At 42.9% G+C, this 24,850-nt stretch overlaps 1 protein-coding gene across 1 annotated transcript in view; it reads left to right on the top strand.

Moving 5' to 3' along the window:
* LOXHD1 (lipoxygenase homology PLAT domains 1) overlaps positions 1-24,850 on the top strand; it is a gene marked incomplete at both ends in the record, with an annotated part of 149,168 nt that overhangs the window by 58,898 nt on the left and 65,420 nt on the right. Inside the window, 13 exons of the mRNA XM_082301722.1 lie at positions 724-878; positions 4,168-4,328; positions 11,328-11,404; positions 12,310-12,506; positions 12,842-13,034; positions 13,859-14,019; positions 16,747-17,041; positions 17,565-17,719; positions 19,081-19,214; positions 20,112-20,260; positions 21,571-21,675; positions 22,398-22,526; positions 23,256-23,420. Coding sequence (XP_082157848.1) covers positions 724-878; positions 4,168-4,328; positions 11,328-11,404; positions 12,310-12,506; positions 12,842-13,034; positions 13,859-14,019; positions 16,747-17,041; positions 17,565-17,719; positions 19,081-19,214; positions 20,112-20,260; positions 21,571-21,675; positions 22,398-22,526; positions 23,256-23,420 — 2,076 coding nt within the window. The remainder of the gene's footprint in view (positions 1-723; positions 879-4,167; positions 4,329-11,327; positions 11,405-12,309; positions 12,507-12,841; positions 13,035-13,858; positions 14,020-16,746; positions 17,042-17,564; positions 17,720-19,080; positions 19,215-20,111; positions 20,261-21,570; positions 21,676-22,397; positions 22,527-23,255; positions 23,421-24,850) is intronic.

Here is a 24,850-nt window from a genome sequence, read left to right as displayed (position 1 = left end):
TGGGGTGGGAGGGCAGAGAGGAGGGCGTGGTCAGGGAAGGAAGGTGGCAGATCAAAATCCACCCAGAAAAATCGTATGAAGACCTTAAGGGTGAAAAGGAGGCAAGACAGTCCAACCTCCAGCATAAAGTTTGGACTCTTGGAGGGGTGATCGTGGGGGTCTTTTCCAACCTTTGTGATGTAATGATTGTATGGTTCTGTGATTATAATAGTCCCAAGGGAATGGGCCTAATTTGGCCTGTCTTGTCCCACTAACCCAACATGAAGAGCCCATTTCTCAGATCTCTGAGCGTTCATTCCTTTCTAACTCATTTTGTCTGCCTGCCATGCCCCTGGGTGCTGAAAATGCTGTTTTCCCCACACATATTGCAAGATTCCCCACCCCCAGGGCCATCTTGGGAAGGCAGAAGGGGAGGTAGCCGGACAGGGGCACTCCGCTTCCTGAGGTTTTCCTTGAAAGGGCCAGCATTTTTATGTCCTTGTTTGGAGGGCTTTTATGGGTTCTCTCAATGCTTCAGGTCTTCCTATTTTGGCTTCCCCCCCCCCCCCCCCCCCCCCTTTTCCTGGTGGTAACATGGAAGTGTACAAGTCAATACATCAGCAGAAGTACCAGCTGGAAGTGCGAACACTTAAAAGTTAATTACAAGCCTGTCAAAAACGCAGTAAATTTAAATGGCGATTAATGGCGTTGCCAGGATTGTTTCACTAATTTATGTCTCCCCAGTGATCAAATACCGCGTGACGGTGTGCACGGGCACGGTGAGTGGCAGTGGCACAGACGCCAACGTCTTCGTCTGCCTCATCGGCGACCAGGGGGACACAGGCGAGCGCGTCCTCTACAACTGCATCAACACCGTCAATAAATTTGAAAAAGGCAACGTAAGTTCGCACAGCAGCACCTCAACACAAGGTTTTTAAAGCGTGTGATGATTTTATAAATTAATTTTTTTTTTTTTAATGTGTATTTGTAAACTCAGCTGATTTTTTTGCCAGCTCGGGCTAGGGCAGCAGGGAGAAATAAATCTTGTCGACAGAGCATCATAACAGGTTGCAGCTGGAGGGAGGCTTAGGTTGGGGACAGTGTGCCCTTGCTTGATGTATGCTCATGAAAGGGTCTCTTGGTTTGCTCCCCAGATAAGTTCTGACTGCTGAAATTGCATCTTCAGATTGGGGAAGGCTTCCAGGAAATCTTCCAAGAATAAAAGGGAGCCTTTTCCTTTCCATCTAATATAGCAAAAAATTTGGCTCCCTGGGGCAGAGGAAGAAAAAAGCATCTTATTTAATGTGAAAGTCAGAACCCAAAGCCTAACATGTTTCCTTTATAATTCCTCCAGTTTCCCTCAACCATGCTGCACTCAATTTTGTGTCTTATTTTCAAACTGATTTTCAATACATTTTTGTCTCTCCACGTCCAGAATGAATGGGGGTGGAAATGGACTGAAATGAAGACAGCTTATTCCCTGGAAAGCTGGAAATAATGAAGAAGTCAAATTGTAGCTAAAGCCCTTGCAGCATTGGCAGTATCAGCAAGCAAATAATTTGTTGATCTGATCTATAGGGTCAAACTACTTAATATGTATCCAATTTTGGATCTCTAGGGTCCAACTTAGACTGGTGAAACATAATCGGTATCTCCAGAAGGAGATTTTGAGAATCTGATCGCAGACCTCTGCAGATTTCCCACCTCCTGTGTCATTATTTGATTGAAGTTTCATAATGGAAAGAAAATGAAGATAAAAAAAGGAGGTCACGTTTTCAAAATAGACCATTGAATTTAGGCTTCTGAAATATGCATTAGCACTTTGAATTTGCCTTTGAGTGTCCAGAATTTCCAATTCTTCACTGAAATCACTGAGCTCTTCTACACTTTAAAAGAACTTTCAAGTATTTCTTCTGCTTTTAAGATCTGTCTGTGGAAACGTGGCAATTACATAGTGTGAGAGTCCACTCCGCTTCTAAATTATATATAGGTTTGCATAAATCGACTTTGCAAACATCTTTTTTTTTTTGCCTATGCATTGACATTATAGATATTTTAGTTTAAAAAGTAGGTCCAAGCAGTAAAGGATGGCATTTTGTCATTTGGTGAAACCTGGTTTTGTCAAAATGGTAGCAAAATGAGTCGTGTTTTGGTGCTGAAGACTGTTTCAGTGCAGTTCCAAAGAAAGGTGCTTGGATTGCAGAGAATACAAATATTTTAAACACAGATGTAGGTTATTTTATGGGATGCTCCATCCTTGTCCAAGTCCACGTTGGGTGAGATTTGGATCCACTTGGTCTAGTGGAAGGTGTCCCTGCCCATATCAGGTCCCTTTAAGGTCCCTTCCAAACCAAAACATTCTAGGGTTCTGTGATGTTTCTGTGACATTTATTCACAAAAATAAGTTATAGGCGAACTTGCATGAAGGAGCATAAAAAGGGAAAATCATTTTGGCAATCAAATGATGTGATTAATAGTATGCAGATGACATAAACCAAACTGGAACCTATTAGTGGAAAACTGCTCCCCTGGCACAAAGAACTTAAAGCTGGTGAATGAACTGGAGGCTGTTTAAGAATTGATCCTGACAAACTTAGACCTCATATATTCAAGAGGCTGAATGAGTATATCTACACTGATTAACTCAGATACACTGTTAAAAAGAAATGTTGCTAAGTCTGTACGGTCTCTAATCTACAGCTACTTAAACCAATAGTACCTTGATTACCAATTTAACTTGAAAAGTTTGCCTGCAGATGCAAACTAACAGCCTGTGTAGAAAGTAAGATTTAAAGATGCCTCTAAATTAGTTGTTTGCCCTGTTGTGGTTCCAGTTAGTTACTTACTCATTAATTTATATCAGCCATTAATAAGTAAGGTGAGCATCAGGCCTAATGAATTAAATTACATTGACTTGGACTGAGTCAGTGAGGTTTTGATGCCTTAAATCCCCAATTCAGCAGTTTTGAGTGTGTAAGTAGCATTGACATATGTAAGCCCATCATTAACACTTTAAACAGTGGCAAAATGGTTAGCTGCCTTCATTCTGGAGGTCAGTTTGGAGTTCTGGATGATGACATAATTATTATCATTTTAATAAATTTCAGTATTTGCGTAAACACTCCCTTGCCACCGTGCTTTCCGGGAGCTAGCTGGATGTATGCTACCACCACGTGTGCTTTTGGGAGATGAAGAACAACCAAAAGACAGTGGTTGGTTATCCTTCTCTTACCTAAGCAAGGCATCTCAGCCAGATGGCAACCACAGCAGCCATGTCTCCTTGTAGGGCTAAACGCTGCACATATGCTGTTTGTTTACACCCACTATTTACCACGCCTGTGCCATGTGTGTGCATCTGTACATGTGCCACAGATACTTTTGTCTGGCCTGGTTCCCAGAGGAGTAACTCGCTTTCTGACTGCATTTCTCTTCCCTTAGCCATCAAGGACTGTTGGTCCCAGTGAGCTCTTGGGTAACAGAGCTCTGCTCTTGAGAGGCCATCCCTTGGGCTAATCTCTAGGTTGGTTATTTGAGCCTGTTCGGGGTGGGGGGGGGGGGAGCAGAAAGAACAAAAAATAAGACATAAAATCCATGTATGTTGTGGGATATTGAGGGTATTTGTCTGCTGGGTTACGTTCACACCACCCTCCAAACACAACTCATGGAGCAGCTGGAATACCCCTGTGCAGTCCTGCCCATACTGATGTGCCAGGAAATTAAATGGGGTTAAATTGTGCTCGGTAATCAATGCTGTCTGACTTTAACACAGTGTAATGTCTTTGAACTGTACCTCCAAACACCTCTGTAGATTTGGTCTGAAGTGACCTGCTTCTGACTTCGCAGAAAGCTTATAGCTGAGCCAGGGTTTGAACTTGGATTTCCTGCCTCTCTGTATGAATTTCTTAACAATCAAATTACTTCTGTTTTTTTACAGTTGTGGAGGGCATGAAATGACATGGGAGATTTAAAATGCTGGTGGATCATATATTTACAAATCTAACCTTACGCATCTAGCACAAATATTCAGGCTTTTTATTCTTTGGTAAATTTGTACTTTCTCCCTCATCTTGTGAAGAATTGTCTTGCAGCGCGCTGATGATGTTGGTTTGATTGCAATAATAAATTTGGGTTGTTTGTTTGCTTTTAAGGAGAAATATTGCCTTACCTTTTTTATTCTCCTCCTCAAAGGCTGATGAATTCTTCGTTGAAGCAGTAACGCTGAAGCAGGTGAGGAGGGTGAGGATAGGGCATGATGGCAAAGGAGGAAGCAGTGGCTGGTACCTTGCCAAAGTGATAGTGAGGGAAGAAGGACAGCCAGAAAGTGAGGCTGTGGAATTCCCCTGCTACAGGTACTGGAAACAATGCTTGCAAATTAAGTCTTTGTTTATGCATTTGCCAGACTTTGAAGAGCCTAGTTGTTGGTCCATGACTGGAAATTTCTGAGCACAGCTTAATCCTTTTCATTTATGCATTCGTTCACTTATTTTTGCTAAGCCTGAAAGCAAAGAGTGTGTTTTGGGAGGTTTAAGATACAATTAACTCCCCTCACCAAATGACCAGCAATCTGGATTGTGAACCTCTCCGCAATTAGCTCCATAATGCAGAGAATTTCCAAAAGACAAAGCACAACCTTCCAGTACCACACCCAGTGTCACTGCAATTGCCTGCTGCAGAAACACACTCTGCAATCTGCTGGTGTTACTGCATGTGTGGAACGAGGTTCTGGTCCCTCACATGCACATCCCATCTTTCTGGGAGCAATGGGATGCTATTTTTGTGTTGGGAGCATGAAAAATTGTTACGCTGCCATCTCGAGAACTCCTTGCATGAGGGGAAATGCATATCATGCAGACAGAGACAGTGGTAGAGCAGAGGGCTGTGGCTTACCCCTGTGCGTGAGTTACAAATGTAGTCTTCTCTTGCCTAGACAATCAAGTGTCCAAAAGAAATGTGCTGTACTGAGGCTGCCTGGGGGGAACAAGGTGCATGGTCTGTCTTGGCACTAACTGGGGTCTGCCTCAACACTGCAGCACAAATTAGCAAGAACTGGGTGAAAACATTAGAGATTAACTGCAGTGTAGTTTAGAGTCCCACTTACCCTCTCAGGATGTCCACCCTGTAGGATGGTCGTCCACTGAGCTCCATTTAACAACACCAAGTACTTGTTCCAAAAAATCATCTCCCAGGGATAAGTGGAATTGTGAAACACAAACACAATTATTTTAAAATTGAACACAAAGGTAAAGCCTCTAAGCTGGTCTCTTGCCTTGGAAGAACTCCACTATAATGAGGGGAGTCAGCCAAAAACAAAACAGGAGCCAGCCCCAGCCTCTTGGCGTTGCTAAAGCCACGTCACATCAGAGAGCAAACTCACCAGGGAGACAGCATGGAGCAGCAGATGCAATGTCATCTTGGTTGTGAAAAGCAAGCCAGTCTCTCCCTTTTCAAAGAACAAACAGCCACATAGTCATTGCTGCCTTTTGATCCATATTTAACAACCATATGTTTTACTGAGTTAAGCAAGCAAGCTAGACAGGTTTTTCCTTGGACATGAAGTGTCCACGTGAAGGGCTGTTTTGCTCAGGCTCCTCAGAGATATTTCTGTGTCTAACTGCACCATGCAGCTGGCTCATTTTAGAGATCTCCTTTTTGAATTGTCTCCTTATGTGACTGCTAAACTGGGTGTCTTCCATCAGCTTGGAGTGATAACACCCTTTCCCTTAGGTTTACACCTGAGGATCAGGAGCACCAGTGGGCATTCCCCTCAGGCCAGGGACGGAAAAAGGACGGAGAGAAAAAAACCAAAACCTTATCCCCAAAATATTCATGGTGTACCTTCAGGCTTCAGGTCACCAGCGATGGAATTCCACTCTTCTTATCTTTCTAAATGTCTCTTTTCCCAAGTGATATCAGTGCTGTTTGTGTGGCTTTATTTGCTGTCCTTGTGCCAGCATTATCTCTTTCCTCTCAGATTGAGAAGGTGACATGACTGATCGCCATCAAGCACAGGGACAGCTGCTCCCTCTCACTCCCTTTGGTGCCCATGTCTCCTGAGAGACTGAGGCATCATCGCAGTGTACGGGTGTCGTCATGGAGTCTGGAGAGATCTGAGGGCGAAGGTGCTCACCCACTGCATCCTCCATGTGAGGGACAGGCATTTCCATGGCCTGCAGCATTTGGATGTTCCTCTCCACTCCTGTAGGCCAAGGACAGCTTATGTCCTTGCTCCTTTGGTAGGAGCTCAGGGAGTCCGGCTCCACCCAGCTCTTCAGAGGCAAGTTGTTGAAAAAGACTTGTCCAAGAAGAGGCAATTCTAGTAAGGTTAGTCAGAGACTCCATCCAAGGGGTACACCAGGGAAGATTCTCTTTCTGCTTGGCCAGTAGACATGCTGTTCTCACTGCCTTTATCTCCAAGACTCGATTAACTTCCACTCCTCTACACAGCACAATTGCATGGTCTGGAGAAAACACCTTTTGCTGCTGGGTTCATACTGAAAGCTACTCCATTGACCTTGTGACACTCAGCTGCTCCTGTGAGACAGCTAGGGGACAAAATGCCTTCCAGCAGAAACACATCTCACCTGTGCAGAAAGCTCCACATGCTCCTTACCTCTGTGCAAACCAGGCTACAGCTGCACATGGGGAGCAGATACTCTTATCAAAAATCTGCCTGATCAGTTTCCACTCTAACTGACGTCTTGACTTAGCCTTATAAACCTTCAGTGCGTAGAACTCATTGAAGTCCCTGTTCTTGCTATTTACATATTCATATACACAACTATGTTTTGCCTTCTAACTTGAAATCTTTTCTGTGACTCCACAGGATCATCTATTCCTTAGTAATCACAAGAGCTCTGTAAGAAGAACTGTCTTTGTTGTACAAGGGAGCCAGCAGAGATAAAAGGAAGCTAAGTGGATTAATTGTGAGTTTGTGTCAGATTCAGGAAGAGCACTGAGAAATAACAACTCCCAGGCCTGTGCTTTCAACTCTTTAAACAGTTGGCTTAGAGTCAGTGATTTTTAAAGCGGTCATTTGATCCTTGCTTGCAAGAAGTAAATGCAAGTTACTTCCCCGAGCGTTATTTGCAGAATTACTAGTACATCACTTGGGTGCAGTACTATTCCTCCCTTACGGTGACATGGCATTGTAGTATCCATGCTTTTAGGAACTGAATACTGAATCATTCAGTGGCATCACTGAACAGTTTATGCCTTGTAACATCTGATGTGGTTTAGGTATTGTGATGATGAATACTGCTGCAAAGCTCAAAATTAAGGGAGTTCACCTTTTGCCCCAGAAATGGAGCCAAACTTTTTTGGAGATCAGAACTGAGTTCTGCTGATTTCATTTACTCCTCAAAGCTCTCTGGAAGTCCAGGAATGGACTAGCTGACATGCTTTAAAACAGCATATTTTTTATAATATTTGTTTCCCAGACAGAAATGAATTTTCAATCAGACGAAGTTGTGAGTCTGTGATAGGATAGAATTTTGCACGCTATAAATCATTACAACTCCGCTGGAATCTTCAGTGATACGTCATTATATTTTTTTTCTAAGCATATGGTCCCCACCATCCTAATTTTTATCCAGCACAAGCATGAGGGAACATTGTTAATTCTCTAAAGAACAACAGACAGACCATGAATGGGATGATGCACTAGGAGACTCCTGCAAAAAGAACATTTATTCAAGCAAATGCCAAAAAATGTTCATCATACAAAGGAGCCAGAGAAACCTCCTTTTCTTGCCTAAAAATAAACTGAAATGTCTATCTCTTTTTACACATTTTTGTATATAGGTTATATTTAAAGGCACACACACATACATGTGTGCCTCTGAATCTAATGGATGTGCCAATCATTCTAATTGCACTCAGGCTGGATTTCAAATGCTGTATATGATGTTATACCGTATTTTTTCCAGTGGTCACCTGACTCTCTGATCCTCCAGAAATTCTTTCTGGAGTGGCTTTCATATCATATTTCTGTCCTCTTTGAGTTATATTGGTCATAAAGCATCTCTTTAAAATCAAGGATGTGGCACAGGACACGACTACACCCTTGCAAAACCCACAGTGGCATGTGGATTACATTCACTGAAATCATATAAAAGCTCTGATAAAATAAGAGATTTTGACATGCCTTTTGTACTAGGGATATGACGGCACTGCACTGAAATATTCTATTATCTGCAGCCAGATGTGTTTATAATGTGTCAATCCATTTGTGTTGGGTGTAAGACTATAAACCCCTGGTTTCAATCTGCTGCTCAGTGATATGCTGTTGGAATTACACTGGAGTGAAATTAGGATATTGATGGATATGTGATGAAGGAAAGGGATGCAGTGCCATTGCTCATCCAAATATTTCCTCTGTCACTAATCTTCTCGAAAAAATAGTGCTTCTGCCACTCGTGGCTGTTTTCTTGGCTGAAACAGCACAAGGAGCTTTAAACCACTTCTGCTAATTAACCTCCCTCTTCCTCCTCCAGTCCAAGACATGCTCCTTCTCTTGCCATCAGTACCTGCCAACAGTGGTAGAGGGAATTTCTTTATGTCAGGGTGTGTCCTGCTTTTCTGATTCGCTTTTCTCCTCTGTCCTCACTGCTGAAGCAGTTAGCATTTGCTGTGCTGCACACAGAGATCTGTTTCTTGTGGGATGTATTTTAATCCTGCCACCTCAGAGCAGGAGAGATTCACTCAGAGTTATCCCAGATACTGCCAAAACATCAGCAATGGCAAAGGTGACAGAAAACAGCAGCATGTCCACTGGCAACAGAAACAGCAGCTTGCAGGGCACAAAATCCAGGAGAGCAGAAGTGTGTCTGCCTTGTGAACTTCTGCCTTCCTGAAGGCCATGCTGAGGTCAGTGGTCCTGGGGTGATAGAATTCAGGCTTGAATTTTGTGGGTCCTCCCAGTTAACATCCATGTACACAGAAGCATCTTGACTTTTGGGATGACGTGATCCCCTAACCGTTGGATACCTGTCCAAGGATGTGAATCCTGAGCCAGAATCAAGAACTACGTGATACAAAGGTATTAAGGATCCTTCTAACAGGTAAAATAACCCCAACCCACCCCAGCCCCAAAATATCAATAAAGGCTTCCTTTCTTAAGACAACATGATGTCTTAGCATGCTCTCATTGCAATCTACCCTTGCTCAATTCTTGACATCAGCTTCATGGTCTTCCCCACAGATTTTTCTGCTCCTCTATCCCACTACACCCCTCAGACTCCTCTGAGGCACACCACCATATCTGATGCCCTCACACGGTGATGTGTGATCATCACATGTTCATGTGTTTGTCATCTTCATGCTCACCAGCTGATCTTTTAGCCCTGTCCAAGGCCACCTGCACAAGGCCAGCTGCTTTACAGAGAGAAAGGGAAGAGTACGGGGTAGAGTGCATACCCAACAACCTCCCAAAGCTTAGAGGGAAGCAGGGGCTGGAAGTGTGTGTCCGTGTGGTGGGTCTCCTGTGCACCTTTTTTGCATGACAACACTGTTGCTCGTGCTTCCAGGACCTGGCTAGCTCCAGCTCATGTTTGGATTTCTTTCCTGCTGCTGCTTTTTTTTGCATGGTTTCTTTGTACTTACTGTTTTCCTCTGGTTGGGAGGAGAGGGAGAAGATTGAAAATAATATAATATTCCTTCAGATGGATGAAGGGGAGACGTACCATCCTGGGTCTTCCAAAATATCTGGTCCAACTGGTGATGACTGTGAGCTGTGCTGGCTTTTCACCAGTGAGGTGCCTTAGGTTTGATCCAGCTCTCAGGAGCTCTCTTTGTTCGTGTCCCCAAGTCCTGGTTATAAGGGTTGTTTTCTGGTTTCCATACATGCTGACTCACTGTCAAAGATAGAAACTTTGATGGGAAGGGAGCTCCCCTCCTTTTTGGCACACGGGTCAGCCAAGGACAATGTGTGTGTCTCAGTTACACTGTGGGAAGCCCACAGGGTACATGGGCTGCATGTGTTTGTGCAGAAGCAGATCTGCTGTGGTCCGGTGTGGCTACCTTTAAAAAGAAAGTTTCTGGGCATTTGTTTTTACTCCTCCTGGTCCTGGGAATTGTTAAAGCCATTTAAATACTCTGTGTGACCTGCCAGAGAGTGCTCATTTGTCCTTTTCTCGTCCCTGCTGGTTTGAAACAGTATTTTTAGCTGCAAAAGGTGCTGCTGTAGATAGATGTGTACCTGGGAACAATGAGCATTCTGGGAACTGCTCCTGCTCTCACAGCACCACTGTGGGAAACCTGACCCTAAACAGATGCTTACAGGAATATACTGAGCGCTGCAGCAATCTGGGATTGAAGAGGAAAGCGAGAAACTTCTGCCAGGGCCCTGGCTGTTTTCATGCAGTGGTTGCTGTAGGGCACATGATGGGGTTGGGGCTGCAAATCCTTCTCCCCTGAGGCTGAAGGAGCAGCTGTGAAGGTTACCAGGTTAGCAATTGGTTCCCCTCTGTCTTGAGAGGGGACTTTTGGAGGGAGACTGAAGAGGGAACTTCTGAAAAGGACATGTAGTGGTAGGATAAGGAGGAAATGATCTTAAGCTGAAGGAGGGCAGAGAGATTAGATATTAAGAAGAAATTCTTTACTATCAGGGTGGTGAGGCCCTGGCACAGGCTGCTCAGAGAAGCTGTGGCTACCCCACCCTTGGAAGTGTCCAAGGCCAGGTTGGACGGGGCTTGGAGCCCCCTGGGATAATGGAAAGTGTCCCTGCCCATGGCAGGCGGTGGGACTGGATGGTCTTTAGGGTCCCTTCCAACCCAAACCATTCTATGATTCTAAGATTTTTCTCTCAGAATTTTTTCCCTTGAGATCATGCTACAGTTTGCTTTGTGCCCAGTTCCTCTTCTTAATTAGTCTAGTTGGATCTTTAATGTTGAAAAAACATAGAAAAGCCTTTCTTTTTGCTGATGCCAGCTGCCTCCACGTACCCAGTCCTGGAAATGGGAATAACACAATTCATCCCCTCCCTCTAGTAGTAGAGGCTGCAAGTCTTTCTGGTCAACGATGGTCAGTGCTTTCAGGACAGTAAAACTGCCTGTTCACAGGAATAACTTGTGGTTGTGGAGTTTGTGCTTTTCAGATAGACGGACATCACAGCAGATGCTTATCTACTGCGAGCAGAGCTCTCATGGTCCCTCTTCTTGGAAAAATTGAGGTTTAAAATGTGGCTGCCGTATGGTCTGGTCAAGTTCCTGCTAAGATAACAGAGATACAGAGCCCTCTAAAAACATATTTTTGATGGTGGTGTGGATTTGGGCTATGTGTGAAGCCAGTGTAGATTTTGAAGGGTCTAACAGGTGCTAATTATTCAAAGACAACTTCTTTTTGTAAACCAGATGGCTTGACAAAAATGAGGACGATGGTCAGATTGTCCGAGAATTAGTGCCTGCTGGGGAGTCACCGTTGCTAAAAAGTGAGTTTAGCTTGGAAAACAGAAGGTCTGGGTTCGAGTTGTACATGGATGTGTTTATTTGCTTTATTCTTCTTAATAATTCTTGTCAGTTACCAGTAAATCTACTGGGCTTTTTTTGCCATTCTTATGCAAGAAGCTGCAATAGGTCGTGCTGCAAGAAATGCCTCTGACTCTTAAACTCTAGTTTATGAATTGGATTAATTTGTATAAAAGAGCATAATTGCAACATTATATATGTAGAAAGAAACTTCGATTTTTAATGTTGTGATTTGTTTAAGAACTGCCTATTTGTATATCTTGCTCCAAAGGGTCTTGAATTGCCACTATTTTAGTAGAGTGAATTCCATCAAATAACTGCATTCTCAGAAGAAAACCACCAAAAAATTATACTGTACTACTCTGGAGAACCAGGGCTCCAATGCTGCAATTTTCTTTATAAAATGGTGCTTGCAGAGCACAGCTTGTTTTGTTAAAAAAAAAAAAAAAAAAAAAAAAAAAAAAAAAAAAAAAGAAGTCAAAGTTATTGAATTAAATTGTAAGTATAAAAATAGTGAAATAATCCCATTTGCCTAAGTGCATTTTTATGGCTTGGGTAATCATCTAAGAGTGAGAGGGAGGCATACAGAATATTTTATGCTCACTAGTGTAGCTAAAGTGTAAGTAACCAAACATACTAGTGTATGCTTACTAGTATTGGATCTCTCATTTTTTGGTGAAAAATTCCAAGGGGTAACAGCTTCTCCAGTGTGACCCTAAAATGCTGGATACATGAATGGAGGGCAAAGTCCTTTCTGTGTCTGTATCTGGAGCTTCCCTCCCCTATATCTTGTTTGAAGCCAATTGCTTGGCTGGGCACTGGAAATGCCACTCACATGTCTGTGTTTTGTACATTGATCTTACTCCAGATGTCAGTTATCACATCAGCGTGAAGACGGGAGATATCCCTGGTGCCAGCTCAGATTCCAGGGTTTTCATCAAACTCTATGGTGAAAAAGCAGACTCCAGCAAAGAGCCTCTCTTAGTCTCTGATAATGATCTAGGCAATTATTTTGAACGTGGTCGAGTGGATGAGTTTACCCTAGATATGATGGATATTGGAAAGGTAAGAATTAATTGCAGGTGGCTCTATACTTTGTGCAAGTGTCTGAATTCAGAATCAAAATAACACTCAATATTGAATGTGATGAAAGAACCTTTCATCTTTACACTGGATATTAGGAGACAAATTTTACATAGGTTTTACACCAGTAATCTGTTGTGCATGCTGGCATGTGAGGAGTGTTTTAAGTCTATAGTTAAATACACATATAGATTATTTGCATGAACACAGTGGAAGAACACAGTGCCAGGGTAAGAAGATTGTTAGACATTAAGCAAATTCTGTTGTGTTGCGTTTTTTTCCCCTGCCCTCTGGGTTTTTGTTTGCTTTTTTCAAAGATCAACCGAATACTGATTGGGCACGATAACGTGGGTCTCCGGTCCGGCTGGTTCCTGGCCAGTGTCCAGATCACAGTTCCAGTCCAGGGAAGGCAGTACATGTTCCCCTGCAACCGATGGCTTGACAAGGATGAGGCTGATGGCAGGGTGGAGGTGGAGGTCTACCCAAGTGAAATTTTGCCTACTGAGAAATGTAAGAGAACATGTGCTGTGTTTAGCTAGGGCTAAATATGTATTGCTCCTGTTCTTGAGGGCAAGGTCACCACTGTGTTAGGCACTACAACCAAAAGTCACCATCGCTATGAGCTTATATTGGTGAGGAAAGTAAAATATTCTCCTCATGTTTTTTAAAGGGGTCGGGAAAACATTACGGAGATTTTCATCTCCATTTCCTGAGACCATATGAAAAATTTACATCCTGGGCAGCACAACACAGCACAAGACAATGTACTTCTTCACTGCAATATCAGAGGGTTCTGCTTTTTTCTACATTTATCTGCCCCAGTCCTTTTTTCTCTTCATGCACAGGCACATGTCCCATCCTGTCTTTATTACCCCGTTTCCTGGAAGGGAGAAGCTTTTTGATAAATAAGTGCCAAATCCCTACTGGCCACTTGACTTTTATCAGTAGACCCATTTTCTTCTGAGGCTACAGTTAAAATTTGCCGTCAGATCCTGAGAAAGAATGCTGTGTTTTTCCCCTGCTCTCTGTAACTCCCTCCCTTGTACTGTACTAAGGGGACCATTCAACCACTCTATAGTTAGTACGGAAACAAAATTCCCTTTTAAGGCTCTGTTTTGCACCCCTCTGACACTGGCTTACTACTTGTAAAAGGAAAACTATTAGGTTAGTCCTCAGTGAAGAGTTCTGTTATCTCACATTTAGATTGGATAAGGGCAAATGGTCGGCTACGTGGACATTTGTTAAGACAAGTTAATTTAATTTCGAACCTGAGCCCCCGGGAATGTTGTTATCTGAGTTTCTCTGCTGATTTAATTGCTTTATTTTTGGACTAGTGATAAACTATGAGGTGTCTGTAGTTACTGGAGACGTGCGAGCCGCAGGCACCAATGCCAAAGTCTTCATGCAGATTTATGGTGAGACTGGCAAAACGGAATTGATCATCTTAGAAAACAGATCCAACAACTTTGAAAGGGGAGCCACAGATATCTTCAAGGTATGATGAAGGCAGTCACTGACACTTCTAAGAGGGGAAAGAAATGATCAGCCAAAGCTGAGACATCAATAGAATAATTGGCCCAACGATACAAAAAAAAAAAGACTTTTCAAGAAAATTGCAGGTCTGGCGGTATCTACTGTCCTCTACCCATAGTTTTGGAAGGCTTTTTATTTTTTTTATGGGGTTTTGTGTTTTGTGGAGGGACTTTCATCTTCTGAGGGGCTGTTAGCAAAGCTGTCATTGAAATTTATGATCTAATAGCAGTATTTGTTTATATTTACTTTCAAAAGGATCTCAGAAGGCTTTAAACTTTGGGCCTGACCACATGATATTGCCAATTCTCATTGTGTAGCTGGGGAAAAAAACCCCACACTTGTATAAAAATATAGGGAATCCCAGGTTTGCCCGTGGTCACACACACCATTAACTACGGGTACAGATGTCAGCCCTGCGAAGGTTTGCAGCTGTAATTCCTGTGAATGTGTGAATGCCCCATGGATTTTACAGTGCCTGTAGCGCTGTTCCAGTGGGCACTGCACAGTTCTGGTGCTCGAGGTGCACTGCACAGTCCTCCAGGTACCAGGATGGTCAGAAGTCAGGTTTATACTGCAGAGCCCACACCTCTTTCTGAGCAGCCCAGCAGTAAAGAGAGTGTTTGGAGGGGTGAGAAATCTCCGACATAACTCAAGGGAGTGAGCCAGGACTTGGATAATCCAGCAAGAGGTCCTGGGCTGATGAGGCTGAGCAGCAGGTGTGGACCACGACATGGTCAGGCATCGTCACCCTTTTGGACCAATGTTCTTTTCTGCCTTGTGAGCTTGGAGTTTCTGTCCAGAGAATCCACGGTTTGGGAGAAATGAATGGTCTTTGCATTTGCCCTGATGTGGGATCAGAGCAAAGACAGGATGCTCTGTCAGGACACATCAGAGCCACATCCTCCTGTACTGAAGGAGAGACCAACATCTGGACAGTGAAGCAGAGAGTCCAGATGGAAGCAGGATTTAAGGCACATCTGTCATATGTGCTCACAGTACAAGGCTTGGCACAGCAGTGCTTTATGAATTTGCAGTCCCACAGAGGTTGGATCCATCTCAGCACAGTTAAGCTTGAAGGTAATTGCTGAAGCTCCCCTGAATCATCAAGACTAGGATATCCTTCCTGCTGTCAGTGGCCAAATGGAGGTGCCTTTATCCACAGCTTTACCAGTTTTGTAATGCTGTTAAAGTATTTTTGAGATGAGTTCACCTCCTCCTGCCTCATTTTCTTGCTTTACTGAATGGAGTTACTGATGTTTATCCATTTTTAATGAGTTTTTGGGGATTTGAAATGACTAGTGCCTTATAAATGTTTGCTTTTTAAAAACCCTCTATAATTTTAAGATTAGGTTTCTCCAATTTTAAAGGAAATAAGCTTTATAAAATTTATGAGTAAGAGCTATTAGCCAATATCAGATTTATAATAAAGCCATATGTACAGTGTTCTGTTTACATAGCTGTGCTTATATCCTCTCCCTGATATTTATTGCCAGATTTGAAAATTATGCCCATTTCTGTGATTTTTTTATAAGCACACAAGGCAGAAGATCTGGAGCATTAATAAACAGATCCTCTATCTCTTTCACTATGTGAATATTTACAAAAAGAACACGGGCAAAAATAAGATTCTGTGAGCTACATGATAATAGGAAATGCCATCAGTCATGGACAAGGCATGCAGGATGATTACAGCAAATCTAAGGGTAAAGCCGTGTAAGGAAAGATACATTCTTTATGTCAGGACAGTGGGATCAATTTCAGTTTTCTGATAAGCATCTTGTGTGCAATTGATTTTGTTTTAATCTACAAAACACTTCTAAACTAAAACCTTACATGCCAGGTTCCAGATTTCAGCCTGAAGCATGTGTTTGCGAGTTTTATAATATAAACACTGCATATCAGCATAAACAATCATCAAGAACAAGTCATGGGTTGTTGAAGGATCATGTGGAGGAAAGTCTTCTATCCAACTTCATTACATAGTAATCTGGACAGATAATCTAAACCAAAAAGGTATTTGTCAGCTGTGCTGACTAGAGGGATGTAAATCTTCTTACTGATCAGCCTTCTGCCACTGAAGCACTGTAACCACTAATGATTGCATCCTCTCTGCACATCAGCAAAGTGAGAAAATACTTCTCTAATTTTTCAGTTGAGAAGGAAGGAGAAGGGCCCTCCAAACCCATGGTCTGAGACAGAGATCAGGTTATATGTGTTAACTGCCTTTTCACTGCACCATTATTGCTTCTTGCTGGGTTCATATCCTGTGCTGAGTATGAAAGGCATCTTATTATTAATTTTCAAGATACCTCATGCACTGAGAATCTGTAAAAACCTGGTGTGGTATTATCATATCATATCATCTTTAGTGACAACACAGAGACAATACAGGTAAGGAGAGGAGTGAGGAAGTAGGGAGCCAAATAAATACAGATTTAGATCCTCTCCTCACCACGGCTGCTCTGAATGTCTTCAGCTCAGTGCATTCCGATGAGATTTGGTAATGGAAAGTATGAAATAGTAAAGCAGAAAGGAAAAAAATAAAGGTAAACTTGCATTAAGAAATTGTTCTTATCCTTGCTCAGATATTTTGTGTGATAGAGATGGTGCTCCTCATTTTTAAGAATGCGCTTTATGAAATTAAGGTTGTCTTCTATCCCCCTGGGTGCTGACTTTCCCTTGGTGGCAGAGAGAGGCTGCCGACGTTGGCAAGATTTATAAGATTCGGATAGGCCACGACGGGACGGGCATTGGGGATGGCTGGTTCCTGGAAAGTGTCACGTTGAAGCGCCTGTCGGGGAAAGCAAAGGAGTCTGACAAAAAGAAGAAGAAAAAGAAGTCTGATGAGGAGGAAGAGGAAGACACCAAGGCAGAAGGAGGAATGGATGTCTACACCTTTGTGGCACATCGCTGGCTGGCTAAGGATGAAGGGGATAAGGAGCTCGTGGTGGAGCTGGTGCCTGATGGAGAATCTGACCTGGAGGGTAAATACCAGAGGGAACGTGTGTGTGTGTATGTGTGTATCCTGCCTCTGCACGAAGAATGATAACCACACTGCACTGCTTGGCAGGACCATTTATCCCCCACAACCACCCCGTTGCCCCAGGCATGGACTGTATCTTACCCCATGCTGTGGTGGATCAAGCTAGGGAGGAAGAGGATGGCAGGTAAACTAAGGCAGAACATAGAGGGGACAGCCTGAAATCAGTATATACTAAAGGACTTCTATAGGGTTCACCAAAGGTCGTCTGGGGCACTTGGATCAAGAGTCCCAGAGGTTACCACTGTGGCTGAGAGTTTAGCAAGATGTAACTGTTGTTATGGCCAAGGAGATGGGCTGGAGGAAGACAGATTTCCTCGTTTTAAGGTAGATGCCAACAAACTCCAGGCAAACTCTTTCTGTGCTGGCATTTCAGGGGTTACACACTTTCACGGTGAGACATGGATTCGATGAAACACGGCCAGTTCTGGGGTCCTTCTGACCTGCCTTTGCAATTTCACTTGCAGAAAATACGTATGAAGTCCACGTTCTCACTGGGACTGTGTGGGGGGCTGGGACGGATGCTAATGTCTTCTTGAGCATCTATGGCATGGAAAGAGGAGACACGGGTGAGCGCCAGCTGAAAAGGTCAAATAACCTCAACAAGTTTGAGAAAGGACAGGTAATGCATGAACTCCACTCACTCAAGCGAGAAGAAGGCTGGCAGGGTTCTCTCGGTTGACTTGCTGGCCATTCAATACAGTCTCTTCCCACTTCTTTCAAATGTGTTTTACTTCTGAAATACATTATATAAAGCAAAATGCCTCAAAACATTTTCCAGGGGAGATTCATTTGAATGATAAGCTGAACAACACTTCTGTGTTGGAATCACCTTCTGCATCTACTTCCTGTAAACATTCTGGTAGTAATGCTTCTTTTCAGGAATACTTAAAGCTTACAAACTTTAAATTAATATTGGAGAGTATTTGTGGGGCAGTTCAAGTATGTACATATTTAGATGCAAATACTATTCTAAATGTTCTAGCCAACCAGCCAGGGAATAAAAGCAGTATTACACAGTGTGCTGTAATTACATTATAATCCAATCCAATTAAAGATCATCTCTTGTATGTTGAGTATTTGCTATAAAAACTTTATGAACAATTAACAAGCTACTGTTATAGCCAGGAGTTTTCCAAGGAATAATTTTGAAGAACAAAAAAATATAGAAGCAAAAAGCAGCTGTGGAAAACTTGCAACCACAAAAAAAAAAGAGCCTAAGGTTGTTAAATAAGCTGTTAGCTGTGATTTATGAGCTTGGCACTGGTGAAACTGCAACCTGCACATGGTTCTTCATTCAGTGGGAAGAGCTCCAAGCTGCAAATGTAATGCTCCTTACTCTTGGGAGTACAAACCCAAAGTCTACCAACATATTAATCACATTAAGATGTTTAAACTGTTATGATAACAAGGACCATCCTGTCACACTAACACAGTTAATAAATTATCTTCTTGGTTGTGGTAAATGACAAAAGGAAGAAATTCTGAAATATTTGAAATAAAGCATATGGGCTGTATTTTGGGGCTGTCCCATGCAGAGCCGAGTTGGACTCCGTGATTCTTGTGGATCCCTTCCAACTCTGGATATTCTAAGATTCCACATAGAGGTGTGCAGGAGAATTTCCATGGAGTCAACATGTTTTTGTCCAGTTCCAGATTCAGTCTGTGGGAAAATACTAAGCCTGAAAGGAATGATATCTAGCAGAGAGAAAAACTATAGGAACCTGAAACTGGGATGAGGTAAAGAAAGGAGTGAAGGGGTAGGCAGCCCCAAGGCTGTTACTGCCTTGTAGGAGACAAACATGAGTGTTAATGGGAGACCTCACAACTCTGTCGCTATTTTTGTACACCCACACAAAGAGTACAAAGAGAACCTACAAATAGCTATTTTTTAATGGGGAAAAATATTACCCTTGGCCATTTACTGCCTTTCTTTCCTTCTTTCTTGGAAACACAGTCATTTGCCTCTTGCCTCCTGTGCAGGTAGATGTGTTCACCATCAAAGCCATTGACCTGGGAGAGTTGAAGAAGCTGCGAATCCGCCACGATAATTCTGGTTCTAGGCCCAGCTGGTTCCTGGAGAGGGTAGAGATTATTGACCTCAAAGAGAGCACCACGTGAGGAGCCTGTTGCGCCCTTTTCTTGTGGTCAGAAAAGGGGCCACGTTCTCAGGAGCCTGCAGAGGCGTGGGGAGGCAGAGGAGATGCAGAAGGGCATCACTGCAGCTCCTCACCAGCTTACAGGGAACGGGCATCCTTTGTGAGCCTGGTGGTCACTGTGCCATGATATAGAGTGTGGGGCCATTCTGGGGTACCTGTGGGGGGGTTTTGCAGTCCCAGCACCTTTGTGACTTGAGAATCAGCAGTGTTTGAAAGGGAACCTCAGATTTTTTCTGTTTCTCCAGGGAGGGACTCATCTCTCCCTCCTGGAGCAGAGGCTGCACTCAAACATTTCCTTTCAAGGCCCCACTTTGGAAGACTCTGAGCTCACGTTTTGTTTGCCTTTTGTACTTAATGTAAACGTCTGGGCCAAAAGAAAATTCTGATCTAAGCAAACTCTCGTGATTTCCACAGACAGCTGGATCTAAACCTGAAATACAGGCTTGCCTTTGAGCTGGGACATGCTGGAAATCACACGCTTAAAAGTTGCACAATGCTCTGATGGATGGGACCACTCATAAGGACAAGATGGGTCCAGTCTTCATAAACATAAAATGCGTGGGAGACTGGAGGTTCCTTCAAGTTACTAAACTTTTTCTGGGAGTGAAATTAAAATGAATCAATCATGTGGGGCTGGCAGCCCAGAAACAGCGCTTTGTAGTATGTGCTCCCTAACCTATTTATGGATTTAGTTCCCAAAACCACCAGATCTCAAGGATGAAAACAGATGTATTGCTCAGCTTTGAGTAATCTTGTTGTTTTATTTTTTTCTTCAAGTAGCCTCTGATCTGTGCTTTTTTATGTTAAAGCCTGTGAAGTCCTGTGTAAGCGTTGGGTGCTGCTGTCATTTTGTAGGTATTATTTTCCATGCCAGAGGTGGTTGGCAGTCGAGGAAGATGACGGTCAGATTGCCAGGGAGCTGGTCCCAGTGGATGAAGCATTTGTAAAGAAAGATTTAGAAAATGATGGCCAGTCTCCTGCAACTTTGGGCCTGGAACAGAAAGGTGGAATATATATGTTGGCCTTGTATCTCTTTCAGTGTGGGGTTGGAAAGGAACCAAGTTGTTAGTGCTGTTGAGGGCATTAGCAGCTATCAGTAGCAGTTACTCACTGAGTTGTGAGTAACTTTGCCCCAAAATGAAAATTTCAGATCTGAGTGAAGTGTCAAGTGTGTGTCAGACTCCGAGGAGTGGACCTTCCTCATTTTTAGTCGATTTAATCATCTTGCAAGATTGGACCTAAAGTGACAAAGCTAGGAAGATGGGTAACGTGTTCAGTCATCATTTTTGAACTGAAATGTATATTGGTGGCTAATAGCTAAGGAACAAATCTCATTCACTTCACATCATGGACTGTAATGGTTAAACATTCCAACATGAAACTGAGCAGAGAGAAAACACACCCAGAGAAAGGGAAGGGACCTAAATTTATCTCACTTTCCATCTTGATGCTTGCTTCCTCCAAAATAACTTTGCCTCACTTGTAAATAATTTTGCATGGTAACCACAGAGCAGAGACACACTCCTTGGTCCAATCCTGCAAGGTGCTGAGTGCCAAACACTTCCACTGGTTTCATAGCCAGTGAAAGGTTTTAAACTCTCCCCTATTTCCCCCTCAGATGCTTTTAAATATATGAATAATTCCCAAAAGCTGTGTAATCAAAAAAACTCCACAAAGTGTTTATCCCTTTGGTTCAGAAGGATGTGCTGGTTGACCAGCATCTTGGAAAGATATGTCTAACTAGGGAGGAAATATTCCATTTTGGAAATCTTGAGGTTACAGCAGCTAAGTGAAGACCATATTAGACTTTTCCACCTTTTTTATGAGTTTACTGCACTTTCTAGACCATGGTGCAGTAGAAACCTCCCTATTGATGCTGTTCTGAAAGGTCTGTTTGTGAATATGAACTGTATCTGTCAGCGTATACAACTTCTGGTATGTGTTATATGCACATATATTATTTGATGCTAATGAAATAAAGGGGAGGCATGCAGATTTTTTAAAATGAAATATTATAGTCAGAGGCAGCTTTGAGGAGGGTTAGAGGTTCCCAGGAAGCAAATGGGAAGGATTCAGCGCATTTCTTATCTGTAGATATGCAGGCAATATGCTGAGTGACTGGAGCAGTAGAAGATTCTGGAATCAGATAGCCCAGCTCACCTCAAGGGCTACCACAGCATAGGACAGGAATTAGAGATCACAGCATGGCTGTGATCAGTCAAAACAAAACTCAGACCAAGTACACATTTATGTAAGGAAAAGTAAACTCCTGGTCAGACTTTACACTCTAAAATTAAGATATTTTATCTGGCAGCTAAATCAACGACATACACAGTGAAAGTGAAAACTGGGGACAAGAAGAATGCTGGGACAGATGCCAATGTCTTCATCACACTCTATGGAAGTAAAGACGATACAGGTATGGCTTCAAATGATGGAAAAGGATAACAACTCCCTGTTTGATACCTGAAAAGACAGGTCATGGTTTCTTTTCATTTCCTCAATACCCGTTTCTCACTCCTTTTAGTACAACTTCATGTTCTCGCAGTCGGTCCACACATCTTGGTAACTTGGAGCATGGCACCAGCTGCTGTAAATCACTGCCAAACTTTGCGATGCTGATTTGCACCAGCTGCTGGTCTAAAGGTTTTAATTTCAATTATAGAAACAGCACAGTTGACTGGGACTACATTATTGAGTAGTGAATACAGTGGATGATTTGCTTTCCTCAGCAGTGAATCAGCATGCTCCTGAAACCCAACCCTCCTCTGCCTCTTTGAGTGGCCCAGAAGTATTTAATCAGCTGATGAGCAAATCCTCTTGGAAGCAGCTGAGACATGTGTGCAGTGTCTGGGATGCCTGTGAGAGTGACAGGGAACTGATGGGTAGCACCGATTTCTTTAGCTGGGAGCACAGCACGACAACATCGTCCCCGTTGCACTGACAGAGGATAATTCAAGGGAGAAATTCTGTATATTTTGGGTGTTGATACAGACTTCGGCTCAGAGGGAGGGACAAAGCTCAGATCTTGAGATGAAAAGCCAGTTTTTGCATTTTAGCCACTTCCCTCGTTCCACTATTGACATTCCCAGAGGATTTGTTTCACATGCTGAACAATGTCCTTTTGCATCGCCACAACAGGGATAGTCAGCCTAAAGGCCTCAAAGATTAACAAGAACAAATTTGAGCGTGGGAAGGTAGATGAGTTTACAGTGGAGTCTGTGGATATTGGAGACCTGAAAAAAATCAAGATAGGCCATGACAATACAGGTAAGATAATCTGCTTTGTAATGCAGTGTTTCTAGTGCACTGGGTGCATTGCTGTATAAAATAACCTGCCTCCAAGACCCCAAACATAATTTACCTTTTGGTGACATATCCTTGCTGTCACTTTGGCTGTTGCTGCTACTGTCTTTGCTGCTAACTCCATTCCCATGTGACATTATGAGCTCAGTGGTGCCAGCTTGCAGGTAGCTTTGCACCCTCTCCCTCTACAAGAGTCTCTATAGTTCTACAGCCACATCTTTAGAGAGATGTCACAGATATCACCAAACCCCGTATTTGTTTTTATTGCATGGCACCCACAGACTTGCCTCATATCTTTATTAAGTTTTTGGTGGTGTTTTGGCTGCTTTTTAGGCAGAATCCTGCCTAAAAGCAAGGGAGGCAGTGCAGGTATGCATGGATCTCTTCCCCTGTGGGGCATTAAGGGACAGGTTTGTTGATAACTGCTCTGTATTATTACAGAGGCCAACTGATAAAAGCGATGCAGTAATTGGCATTTCCACGCACACATCTTTAGCCTGACGCTTATAGAATTATAAAGCTTTTTAGCTCAATCCTGGGCAATTGCATCCAATGATCTTTATGTCATATATTCTATATTCCCTTTGGCAAAAGACAGAAAGATTTATTTCTCAGAGGTCTGGCATGCAGTGATTCATTTGCTGTTGTCTGTAAAGGCTTCGTGGGTTATTCACTGTTATCTCTCCACCACAGGTAATTCAACTGGCTGGTTTCTGGAATGGGTGGAGATTGATGCCCCATCCCTGGGACAGTGCCTCAAATTCCCTTGTGGCCGCTGGCTGGATAAATCAGAGGATGATGGAGCCATTGAGAGAATTATCTTCCCTGCAGAACTGCAGACAGTAGAGTACATCCCATGTGAGCAGAATGTCATTTCCCCAGGATACACCCATCATTGCAGAAGATAAAATCTCACTATTTCATGCTGTTTTATAGATTTCTCCTGTCCCTTGAACTGGCTTTGGAAAATTTATAAGTAGATCACATGCCAGCTATTCCAATTACTACCAGAAGGTTCCTCTGGGCGCTCTAGATTAACATTTCCTGCATTTGCCAAATCAGAGAATCATTAGAAGTCATGTGGCTGGGGATGATTGTCTTTTTCTTCCTATTTCCCCATCCTCTCCAAGTCCTCTGCTCATTCCAAGCTGTCTTCCTCATCTCCAGTTTCCCTTTGATCTTGTTCCATTCGAATATTGCCATTTCTGTTGTCAAAGCAGACAGTCTGGTCTTGCTTCCAAGTCTTAGTTCTTCCAGTGCCTTTGGCATTGCACACCCATCTCTTGCTGAAAGACCCTCTTCCAGAGTTTCTTTATTGTGGTTCTTTTCTAAAAGTGTTGTACCAGTCTGCCTCTTTTAGTGTTCTCCAATTTTTCCTTACTCTTCACTCCTGTCTGAATTAATGTTTTGGGTAAACATTACCCCAACTTAGCTCATTCTGAGTACAAGTTTATAATTTTCAAGTCTGCAATAGCAACTCAAACTCTTCAGTTCTGGCAGCTTCTTTTCCTGTTTGCAGGATAGTGAGGATCAGATAACACGGTTTTCTTGAAATAAATGAAATATTTTTCTTATTTTGTGGCCTTCTCCCTTTTCATGCTCCCCTCTCTTAAGTGTCTTTGACTGTGTGCAGAGTACAGGCTCATGGACTTTTTTGGATTGTCCCTCTCTGATCTGCTTCATTTCAAGTGGTTGATAAATTCTGCCCACCATTAGGGTACTGCCAGAACCACTTCTTCCTTAGGTTGGGTTGGATGCCACAATGATGAGGGATGAGGTCTGACACGTGGGAGTTGATTTCCTGACAGGTTCTTCCTTGGTCATTCGTAAGAAGAGCTAAAAAATTTCACACAAAAGCTGCCTCCCCTCTCACCTTATCCCCAGTGTATGCATTAAAGGTATCAAAAGCCTTACTGTCTGCAGTTCCTTATTTAGATATCAAAATTTAGAGCTGCCCGAACTCCCTTCTTCTGCCATGGTTTCCTTCTTCACAAGTAGTTGTGGGAATAACCATACAGGCTGTTTTGCCTCCTTCTTTTTTACTGCGAGCACAGTGGTTCATGTTAAAGGTCCCTCCCACATCCAGGTCCCTGTATCCTGCAGTCTCTAAGCTGAAATAATTTCTTCTCTGAGGATCTGCCACTGTCATGTCTTTGTGCTTCACCCATTCTTTGACCAAGGTATTTTTATTTCTCACATCTAACCTTCTTTACCCGAACTATCTGGAGCAGAAGAAAGGATTCTCTTTGCTCCCTCATGTGTTTTTGTCAGTCAAATAGAAGAAATAG

Source organism: Coloeus monedula (genome assembly GCF_965178545.1).
Source record: "Coloeus monedula genome assembly, chromosome: Z".
Lineage (NCBI taxonomy): Eukaryota > Metazoa > Chordata > Aves > Passeriformes > Corvidae > Coloeus > Coloeus monedula.
This window is presented reverse-complemented; position numbering and strand designations above follow the sequence as displayed.